We start from the raw sequence: 12,345 nt of genomic DNA, 5'->3' as shown, positions 1-12,345 counted from the left end.
CTTATCCACGTGGATAAGTGATAAAATTGGCAGCATGATACGCCGGCTGGTTAAAGTTATGGTTTAGCTTGTATTGTGGATCGGGAGTCTTCTAAATACTATCTGTCCATGTGTGTTGTCGAAAGTTTTTTGAAGTTACCATATGTTCTGTCCTGAGTTTAGTCATTTTTTTCGGGTGGGTATAGGGTGGGTCCGGTGAGGTTTTAACCCAGAAGATGGAAGTTCCATCTTTTGGCTTGAAACCTCATCTTACTCCGTACCACGATATGGTTTACCATTGACGTCATGCGAGTTGAATGCACGTTAAAGATAAACGTATCGTGGTACGGGGTCCGTTTCTGTCATGAATGAAAACGGGTGCCAGTTCCTTAGTGCTCGGTTTCCTCGATAGCGCTGCAGTTAAAAAAACGGTAGATGGCTGCACCGCTTTCCAACGAAAACCCAGCTTAAGTTCAAATAGCGAGGTGCATGTTTTCATACATGGCAAAGACTTTCGGCTCGGTCACGACATTGCGCTGCGTATTAAGAGTGGAATGCCCTGAGTGCTAAGACTAGTTGCTCAATCGATCACATTCCGTAGTAGTTGTCTCTCCAGGTGCCGTAGCCGAATGGAATTTCTGCGACGCGAAACGAAACGCCGCGAAAGGTAGTCTGGCTCTGTCGCGCCAATACGCAAGAGCGAGAGCGATATAGATAGGCATCTACGAGCGTTTCGTTTAGTGAGCGTTTGTTCCATTCGGCTACACACCCTGATTGATTCTAGTATTTACGCGACTGATGAGCCAGTTGCGTTTCCATCGCCACGGAACATGAAAAATTGTCACTAGCGCTTCCACTCGCCGTTCCATCAAGGCTACTAATACTCTGCGGAATGTCGAGAAGGAGCCATTCAGGCGGGCAGGCTTGCGTGTTAAAGCCTATCGATGTCCTTTGCGCACTATTTGTACCTAAGTGCGATAGCGACGCGAAGGTTTATCACACTAGTGTGCTACGCCCGCAGGCTTCGGTTTTGACGCCAGCGAGTTGCTGCGCGCATTTCACGGCTGTTCGTACATTTACCTAATAGGTGGATGGTGCATGTATGGCCAGCTTAGAACGCCCGCTCCTCACGCTAGCGTTCAGACCGCAGTCTTGACCGCCTCTAACATTTGACGTTATAGAATACGTAATCAACTAGATTATTAGTGTAAACGTTACGGGAAATGTTCACTTTGTTCATTTAACGTATCGTTTACGCTATTCAGTGTGCGTAGCCGAATGCACAAACGCTCACGATAATATCTCTTTCGCAGCTATCTCTCTATATCTCTTGCGTATTGGCGCGACAGAGCCAGACTACATTGCTGCGTTTCGGTAGCGTTTCGCATCGCAGAAATGCCATTCGGCTACGGGACTAGTACCTATTCCAAAATGCCAAAATACTAGTAGAGGCTCAGATTTTATTTTTTATTATGATTTACTTATTAAATAAATCATTTTACACGGGAACTTAAAGTACAGCGTCCCCCAAAACTGTGATTGCACTGCAGAAATGCCATTCGGCTACGGGGCCAGTATTCCAAATTGCCAAAATACTAGTAGAGGCTCAAGATTTTTTTTAAATTATGAATTACTTATTAAATAAATCATTTTACACAGGAACTTAAAGTACAGCGTCCCCCAAAACTGTGATTGCACTGCAGAAATGCCATTCGGCTACGGGGCCAGTATTCCAAATTGCCAAAATACTAGTAGATGCTCAGATTATATTTTTATTATGATTTAGTACTTATTAAATAAATCATTTTACACAGGAATTTAAATTACAGCGTCCCCCAAAACTGTGATTGCACTGCAGTTTATACCTATTATTGTTTTGTTATTATGCCCATTGGTATACCGCTTTCCGCGCGGCTCATCTTGCGCACAAAGTAAACGTTTGGCAAAACAACTTATCGCAAATTGACATTTAGCAAAACTTTTTTTGGCAAGTATTTGTTTTTGTCAAATTTCATTTTACAGTCGCCAACTATTTACAATACTGGATACTTTGTGGCAAGATTTGTGCATGTGTACAAATGTCAAGGATGACAACTTACATGTCCGGATACCTTATGTTTTCAAGAACACGCTGCGCACTGTCAACCTAACACGCTCCTCCTCGCTTCGCTCGTCGTCGCACCTAAACTGACCCTGTCACACCTTGCCCGCGTTTACAGGCGTGTTTCGATATTTATGAGCACTTTGGCCGCTCCGACACTATATCAGTTGGCAACTGTAGCACGGCACTTCGAGATTGTATCAATTTTAATTGGCTCTTTTTCTTCAAAATTAATTGTATTTTGTTTAATACTAATGTTAAGTAGGTTTATTATAGGTTTAATTTAACTGTGCCGTAGGGTTAAGCTTCCTCTATTCGTATTTTATTCGACAAAGGTATTTAAAAATACGGTTCTACTCACGTTAATAATATATCGCTAATTGCTATAAGTATGTTTCGTGTCCATTTAGAGACTCTCCGATGAAGAGTTTCGATATGACTCGAAATATGCCGCTATTAGCGATATATACTTGAGCACAATCGTATTTTAGAAAATTCTTCCTATTTTCAACCGTAAGATAAATATTAACTTAAGTAGATAATAAAATAATGTCCAATAAAATCCTAAAAATAGACACAATTGTTGTCATAATAAACTAGTTAAACTACACCACTAAAATAGCTTGCAAATCTGTCTGCATCTGACTATTTTATGTAATCGGAACTAAATGTACCATTTTCAAAGCGGCAGAAGTATGCGCCCCTGGGCCCGGGATACTTTTTTGTTCCTTTTGCGGTGGAGACGGCGGGCTGCTGGGGCGCGGACGCGAAGCGTTTTGTGCGTGACGCGGGCCGTCGACTTACACTAATGGGAGAAGACCCGCGCTCCGAATCGTTTCTGGTGCAGAGGCTGGCCATAGCGATCCAACGGGGTAATGTCGCGAGCGTTATGGGCACTTTTGCGCCGGCAAGCGGTGCGGAGCGGTATTGACCATTTACTTTTTGTAAAATTATTTCTAGTTAAGGTGCTTTTTTTTTGACAAATTGTTTTATTCGGAAATAAATAATTACTAAACATTATCTATGTTAATTAATTGTAATGTAGATCCGATTGTCCTAGCTTGAAAGTCTGAACTACAAATCGCACCTTGGCCTCATGTGTAGTGTTCACAAATACCTATTATATTAATTAATTATGAGCTTCTTAGCCGCTACGACGTACCAGCTTTTGTCGATTTTACATACTATACTATAATTATTTCATACTATTGACACAGTATAACAAAGAGTACTATCATACAGTATGGCCACTCACGCTACCCGCTGAAAGTGCCGCCCACCCCCTCTCGGTTACCTCACAGTTACCGTCAGTCAAAAACGCGAACAGTCAATCTGTCATATTTTACTAATACAAGCATGGTACGCGTTCACCTACACGAGCTTAGACTGTGTGGTAGGAACGCGCCTCTCTCATATATTTTATCGCCTATTGGCAAAGTGCGTGACTATCTTTGACTCTATGAGATTTAATACCGGAAAAGCCCACAAAACGCAAAACGAGCGCACTCCGAGTATAGCCTGGCAGACTAGATAATATGGGCGCCACCGTCTATGAAAACCATATGTAAACCGTTTTGTACGACAACTATTCTGACACTTTTGCTCGAGAACAGTTAAGTATTGCTGTGATAAAAAAATAGTTCCATATCTATTATACCTACTCTTTTTTGCCAATGGGGATGTCCCTAGTCTGGTGTATCCTTGGCATAAATAAATAGATTTCATATTTTTATAGATTTTTATTTGTCGTGACATATAGATTATAGACCATTCAACGAGGAAGGGACCTCAACAATAAATTTTACAATTCGATTTTTAAATTTTATTTTTTAATCACGTCTTAACCGTTTTTTCAGTACCAAAGTGCCTTCCAATATTGTTGAGGTCGTACAAAAATACTTTTTCCTCCATGTTAAATACAAAAGAGCGAATCTCAACAAGTTTGTACATTTGTATCACAACTTCATCACACCAAAAATGAAGATATATTATAAATCTGGGAACCAAAACCGAAAGATTCATACAAACTTCCTGAACCATTTCGACCACGTAATCCAAATGTTCAAACGTTTGAGAATTGCTCATGTAATGATAAATATTGCTAAGTGGTTAAATAACATAAGTAAAATAAAGGATATATTTGGCACTTTTAAAGGTAAAATTTTTAATTAGCTGGCAATACAGCCAACCAAAATTTACTAGAGATGGCATGGCACAGACATCTGTCAAATTTCATTTAACCCTTTTAACCCTGCTTTTAACGTTGTCAGTCATATGCAAAGTACTTTTGTCGCGTCTAATTCTATTTATTCCCTAACAGAGAACGAATAATTAAATAAATAAACGGTAGGTCATAGTACTCATAGTTTTGAGGACTTACGCGTTAAAAGGTTAAAATCAGGTACTCGCATTTCTCGTAGAACTGTTATCAAAATTTAAAAAGATAGGTAGTAACATAAAAACTCTTAAAAATAAATAATAACGCGGAAAGGCAACGGCGTGTCAGTCCAGTCATTCAGCGCTAGGACTTTTTAGTAGATAGTACCAAAGACATATATAACTCCGTATAGACGGATAGTCTAAGAAAAAAACGTACCTCAAAGCCATAGAGAAAAAGGTACGGTGGCCTAGATGGCGTTACACCTTTGGGGAACGCTCGGCTAGATGGCGCTAATATTAATATTTGACATTTTAACACATATCAAGCTAAGAATATGGGCCAAATTAAAACTGAAGTTCAAAAGTTTTAAGCTTGTGTCGAGAGATAGCACTCTATGCACTGTGATAACACATATTACTTTGACAGTAACTCTCTATAATACTCGATCCTCTTTGATAGTAATAAACACATTAACGGAACTGGCCAACATTATTCCATAAGTGAGAGCGAGTATTTAAGATATCTTTTTTTCGCTGCTTCACGTCGCGCTGTGCTAGGTCCTCATATTATATAACTATGTAATACAACAATATGAACTAGAAACCACACTAAAATATCGTTTAGTCAATTTCATTGACAATATCTTTAATATCGACCTACATAATTTATGTGGATACGTGCCTATGCATATGAGGGTCAAACCCTTTAACGCCAAAGTCCTTTACAGAAATTAACATTTGGGGCAGTGCAAGATTAGGTAAGCAGACGTATTACAACTATTTACCCATGCATGCCCGCTTGTCAGCTAAAGTAAGCAAAGCTCCACCCCACGCTTACGGAAACATTTTTCTATTAATGTATTGATTTTTCAAGTATAGCCATACCTGTACGGCCCCTTTTATACTACGTCGGTGGCAAACAAGCATACGGTCCGCCTGATGGAAAGCGGTCTAACTTTTTGCGTTTGTAACCTATGACCGGCGATGCACTGTGAACATGCAACGCAAACAGTGTCACATGCGCGTTGCCACCCCATTAGAAACTTGTACATTCCCTTTTGCTGTGTTAAGTACACAAATAAAAGTTCTTGGCAAATAAGACATTGCAATAAGATTTACTTTGGAGTGTTATATGCCGTGGCGGTCGTCACAAAAAACGGAATTTACTATAATTTAAAAACAAGCCTCATATTTACATTTTCTAAGAATGTCTTTGCCATGCTCATAAATAACATGTACAGTTTTAAAAATAATAACAGTGATATGAATTATATTCAACCTAATCAATAATATATTGCGGTAAATTTTTAGATGAAGTAGATGGCGCTGTGCAATTCTGCAAAGTATGTTACAAGTGCTGATGTAAGGCAATCTACCACTACCAGAAAATGATAAGCCATCTACTTCACCTGTCAAAATTACTATATCACAATATTTTTCAATACTTTAGGCATCTTTGCTAATATGATTTCGTATTGCTAAAATTATTACAAAGTTTTACCAATACTTGACTAAATTCGTTAAAAAAATACAGTGTCATGTTTAAAATATAAAGGTTCAGTCATATCTATAAACTATATGCAAACAGTTAAACAACATAATTATACATTAGCACCTAGATATACAAAAATATACATTTGGAACATTTTCTATATTACAATCTATTCTAAAATAATAAAATAGGTAGTCTTTACGGTATCTTAGTGACCTTGTGTGCCTAATTAGGTAAGTGTATATCGATTATAGGAAATGGCAATCGAAACGTACTGAACAGGTAAAGCAATTTTTTATGACTTACAGTATTGATATCATATTAAACTAATTTATTATCCCATTATGCTGCGTCCATACAAATGGCATATGCCTGACTACAAATATATGACTGATGTCAGGAGGGCTGTGAGGCTGTGAGCAGCGCCGGCCCGTGCACTCGATCAGAGTAGAGCGAAAGGGGCAAGGGTTGATATTTCGCAGTCGCACCCTAGTATGGTTGTGGGGCTGAACGTGGATATCATGTACATAAAATAACGAACAAAATGGAGTACTATAGTGGCCAAGTCAGGAAAGCAGACTTGAAATGAAAAAGCGAGCGCGGATTTTTTCCTAAGTAACTAAAGAGAACTGATATAAATAGTGAGCGCGAGCGAAGCGAGCGTGATTTTTTTCCTATTGACGCAATTTATTGAGACAACCCGCTAGCGGGGAAGCAGCGAGCTTTCAAGCTTTGATCAACTGCAGAGCTGCGGTCTTTGGCATATTTTAGGGTATTTTGACTTCACAGCGACTATGTTCCTTCACAGCGCTAATATTTCGCCATCACTATTATAATTAATACATTAACTGCGAACTCGATCGTCACCATCGGGATGCCCTATTTAGGTATTTTGCCACTAAGTGCCCTTCGGGATCTGAGTCCTTTGAAGTTCGCTCATCATCTGTGACTCACAGCGCCCCCTTACCAAGTGGCGCCTGAGCGGCCGCTCCACTCGACTGAACTGTCACTCCATACATCAGAATAACAGCTCTGATGTATGGAGTGACAGTTCAGTTTAGTATGAAGAAAATAGTTGTAATGAAATTCCGCAACATGGCGCGAAGTCATATATTTCTGGTCAGGCTGTATAATCATGCGCGGATCCAGGGGGGGGTCATGGGGGTCATGACCCCCCCTGGAGCCTAAGTTGCCCCCCCTGGGGCCCGGGCCTTTACCACGTGACCCCCCTGGGCACGAAGCTGGATCCGCGCTTGTGTATAATGACATCTCTAGCTATTAAAATGAACTGAAAGAGACATCACTATATTAACTATCACTATTTACAAATAGTGTAGATTATGTGTGGACGCAGCATTACCGCCGTTGGCCAAAATTGTGCGCTGCAAATAATTTTATAAAAATACTTTTATGAATCAATTTCAAGTAAATAACAAAAACTAAAATCAATAAATTCCTATTCTCATTTTTCCCATAAATTAACTGTAGAGTTTGTCCACATCCAATCTTTAGTTTTCGGACGGCACTTTCAAACACTAGCTACTTTGAATAAAAAACTAAATTCTCTACCTAATTTTTGCTCTAAAAAATGTATCAACAGTCCTTTAACAAATCCAATTTGTCAAAAATTACATAATCAAAACTATTAATAACAATTCGGGGATCAGACCAAACTCTAAACAGTACACAAAACCATTTCAAAAAGCTATCAAATGATCTGCTCCTGACTATCAGTGGGTGTCGCCTTAGCGCTGCAGCAAGTTATCTTCGGACTATCCTCTCTCACCTGTTCTGGGGTATCTTCCTTACAGCAAGAGCTAGAAGGCTGGTGTACCTCCACTTTTTCTTTACAGCAGGAATCCCTAGCAACTGGGCGTCTTCTATAGGTTCCTCCTCGTGACACCGTTTTTGTAAGGACCTAGCTTTAGCGACTTTAGAAGGGCATGTGGCGCCGAACTGGCAGCTGGGGGGTTGGTCCTGGGAGGTGCTGGCGCGGAAATAGTGGGAGGGCTGGATGCAGGTGCGCGTCTGGCAGATGAAGTAGTCGGATTCCGTGGTAAGGGACGCGTCTAGCAGCGGCGGCGTCGAGCTTTCAGCTGGAAGAGTGTAAAAAATTGGTGTGAAGGTTATTCATAACAAAATTACTTAATAAAACTACATAATGAAGTATTTTATGTAGGTAACTAGATTATAAAATGTCAATTCGTAGCTTGTCATGACACGGACAAGATACGAAGTCTCACAGAATTCAACTGGTCTTGAGTAGACATTACATAACATGCCTTTTCAATTGTGTTTGTATCAATAAAACTGGGTGAATCAACTCTTTCTTTCCTGTTATTGCCATGGTTACGGTCCCCTGAGTCACGCTTGTTTTATGCAAAATTATGCTACTGAAATAATGCAAGCATGCATTTAGTCCATGTTTGTAGGTGGCAAATTAAGGAAAGGGCTTGTTAACACCACAAAAATGCATAGTTTAAGTCGCATAATTTTGCATAAAACCAGCGTGACTCAGGGGACCGTAACCATGGCAATAACAGGAAAGAAAAGTTTATTCACCCAACTAAACGCTTGTTGTCAAATATATTTTACATTATTAATTAACATACTAAGGCCCACATGCACCGAGCGCTTAACTCAGGATTAGTGGGCTGTCATCTGTCAAATTCCATATAAAATGGTGGGTTAACCCTCCATTTTCGTTGGTGCAAGTGGCCCTAAATAGTTCTATCTTACAGTGGTTATAAGCTAAAACCATTACTAGCATTACTTACTTCCCCGATTAAGTTCATAAAAACGTTATAACCCCCTTATTCATAAACGATAAAAATCGTTTGTTCCTTTCTATCGCACCAATACGTCGGAAAGGGACAAACGATTTTTATCTTTTTGATAACTTTAGTGAACGTTTATGAATAAGGGGGTAAGTACCTAACTACCGTACCTACACATACTTTTAATTAACTGGAGTGACATTTTATTTTATTTATGGATTTTTCTAGTTTATTTATGGATGTATAATGCATAAGGCGAAAACAACTATATCAATACAGGTCAATTCACGAGAGGTGGCACGTATGGAACGAATGAGTGAATGAAAATATCTGTGTGTGACAGATTAATTAACCAATAAAATATGCAGGAGTCACTCACACAATAAGTTTCGTTCATTCCATTGGTGCCAACTCTTGTGAATTGACCTGTACCCCTCAAGCTACGTCAGACACTATCAGTAAATTTTAGGGCAAGGTTATAACTACTAAACTAAATACGTTTTTGGCTATATCGCTAAAGAATTGATAAACGTAGTTTAAACACCTTGTCAGTAGTACTGAGACCGAGTCGGTCGATTGATCTCCAACACCAAATCATGGACCATGCCTACTCTATAGCCTTGCCTGAGGATATAGCAGATTTGAAGATAAGTACGATCAGGTCAATTCATAAGAGCTGGCACGAATGGAATGAATGAATGAATGTAATTACCTATGCGTGTGACAGATTAACTAATAAAATAGTGGCTCTTGACAGTTACGACTGCATACCGATGCAGGTGTCACTCACACAAAAGTTTCGTTCATTCCATTCGTGCCAGCTTTCGTGAATCAGCCTGTTGACATTTTACTAGTGACCCATTTCACAAATTTACAAGTAGAAGGCGTTTTCAAGTAAGTATGGCAGGTTGAAGGACTTCGCTCGTAATTTGTAACTGTAGCTTCGTGGAATGGGCCACAGGTCACGAGCTTGCACCACGCGCAAGATATTAAATATTTATTATTAACACTTTGAATACCACCAACGGCTATAAGACGTGTCCCAATGTCAAAATAAGTTATGGCCTGACCACGTCGCTTCTTTCACCGCTTTTAAGCAGCGGTGTGGTCGCACCTTTTTTACCATATGTCTGATAGACGGAGGTAGACACAATAACTAAATTATCACAAAAATTGCAACTCAACGGTATTAGCAGCCGTAAGGATGGAACTATTTCAGCTAGTTCAAAGGTCATCAGCAAATAAAATGAACGGGCAGAAGCAAAGCAAAAAAACGGTACGTTCAATAGATTGTCCGGATCCGGGCCTTTAGTTGGCAATTTGGTGACCTCTGGGTACGTAGCCGAATGGCACAACGTGCACAATACGCTCATAGACATCTCTAGCTATCTCTATCGCTCTTGCATATTGGCGCGACAGAGCCAGACTAGCAGACTACCTTTCGCGGCGTTTCGATGGCGTTTCGTTTCGAAGAAATGCCATTCGGCTACGGGACCTGGACTAGTTTATAATTAATTATAAACTAATTAATAATTATAATGACGACGATTTCAGACAATAGGTTAAAGTAAGAGTAAGCTTAAATTAAGAGTTGTCTGTTTTGCCTTTACGGCAAAGTGAACTCAATTGATAAAACCTTTTGACTGAAAACTTCACATCTTTTTTTCTTATCCCCGATCTAAAACATCTACATTTCATGTTTATTATCTAGTTGTGCCTGTTCCATCTTTTCTCGGTTGTCATATGATTTAAAGTAAATGGCACAACGCGATAACAAACAATGAAGTAAAACTACTCAAGATAGGGTAAGAGGAAACTGAAAGGAAGGGGGAGGATAAGAGGAAGTTGATAAGTTGCACGAGCTAAGAGTGCTAAATTGAATTTAAACCTTTTGGGCGCCAACGACGTCTAATCACGTCGACAGAGAGACATAAATTATAATTAAATTATTGATTTATTTGTTTTAATAGTGCTTATTTTATTTATATTTCAACTTGTACCTGCGGATGGCTGATCCGTGCCATTCGTGTTATTTAAAGACGAGACAAGTTTTGGTATTATTATGATCAGCAATAAGCATGCGATTTATGACTTATGAGGGATGCATGGCACTTCTAATTTTCTAGTCCTTTTTTCAAGATATTATTTCATCCCGACCATAAGGACTTATTTATACAGAGCACAGCGAGTTAATTTAAATTGGGGACAGTAAATTCTACATCAATCACTGACCGATCAAATACGGCAATATAGTCTGTTCGGAAAGAGAAGCGTCGTGGAACATATTGGACCCCATCCATTGCACCATAGATTAAATATAAGAAGATCATTTACCATCCCATACATTAAAATGTGACCGCCTAAGAACGCGCATACATTACACCACACATAGATGGCGCCACAAAAAAATGTCTTGTAGCTTTCGATTATACTTGTAGATGGCGTTGAGTGTCACTTTTGACATAAATTTATGGCTCGAAAGTGACACTTAACGACAATCTACAAATAATCGATAGCAACGACGCTTTTTTTGTGGCGCCATCTATGTGTGGTGTAGTGTATGCTCGTTCTTAGGCGGTCGCATTTTAATGTATGGGATGGTATTATCTTCTTATACATCTATGATTTCACGACTCTTCTCTTTCCGAATAAACTTAACATGCGAGTGCTCGCACAGTCTAAGGTCACTCTAAACTTGGCGCTCAAAAGGTTAAACAGTAAACACAAGTGCAATATCTGACTTGTTGAGGGTCGTGGTGCGCGTCTGCATCTCCACTCCGTCCATGAACTTGCATAGTTTGCCGTCGCACTCCTCCCACGTGCACTTGGTCGTGTTGCAACGGTCTTGAAGGAAGGGGTTATGTTATGGTTTGAACACCAAACACATGCCAAATACGGCACCCCCACGCTTGGCAAACGTGCTACTGCCATACTGCCAATTTGCCGAACACACCTTTGATTTGGGCAATAAATCTACACCGATGACGATCACTGGCTACCAAACACAATAATCTTATTCGTCAATCTACCGGTTGTCCCTAAAACCAATGCCAAAATTAAAAGGGGTGATAGGATATCTCATTAGCTATCACATTAAGCGAATTTGACCTTAGTGATAATGTCATGGTTTTTGAGAAATTCCCACAACCGGTGAGGTAAGCCAGAAACACCCGGTATACGATGGGGTTTGTTGTTTGCTGTGTGGTAAACAGCCAAGCGTGTGGAGCCGCCATTATAGGTTAGGAAAAGGTTAGGATTAGGATTTCTGAGTCACAGGGATGAAGATGTGTCAGGAAAATTATATTTTTAACAATTCGAATGGTTTTTTCGACGACATATCGCGTCCCTGGGACTCAAGGAGTTACGCCCCAGCAAAGGGTTAGGTTAGGCAAAATAAGATTAGTATAAGCTATGCACTGTGATTACACATTTTACTTTGACAGTAACTCTCTATAATACTCGATACTCTTTGGTATAAGTAATTTAAAAATGTTTAATGAAAATAAAAAGCTCTCGACCATTTCCTTTCAGAAAATGCTATTAAGTATGTGTATGATTTTGGGATACCGAATTTGATATGAGAATTTAAATGACGATCTGTAGACCGTTTTCTTGTT

At 39.6% G+C, this 12,345-nt stretch overlaps 1 protein-coding gene across 1 annotated transcript in view; it reads right to left on the bottom strand.

Annotated features, from left to right (window-relative positions):
- Positions 1-7,203: 7,203 nt before the first annotated feature.
- LOC125241622 overlaps positions 7,204-12,345 on the bottom strand; it is a 34,011-nt gene continuing 28,869 nt past the window's right edge. Inside the window, 2 exon segments of the mRNA XM_048150185.1 lie at positions 7,204-7,817; positions 7,820-8,047. Coding sequence (XP_048006142.1) covers positions 7,660-7,817; positions 7,820-8,047 — 386 coding nt within the window. The 3' untranslated portion in view covers positions 7,204-7,659.

Source organism: Leguminivora glycinivorella, chromosome Z (genome assembly GCF_023078275.1).
Source record: "Leguminivora glycinivorella isolate SPB_JAAS2020 chromosome Z, LegGlyc_1.1, whole genome shotgun sequence".
Lineage (NCBI taxonomy): Eukaryota > Metazoa > Arthropoda > Insecta > Lepidoptera > Tortricidae > Leguminivora > Leguminivora glycinivorella.
Note: the sequence above shows the minus strand (reverse complement) of the source record. Positions and strands in the feature narration are given on the sequence as shown.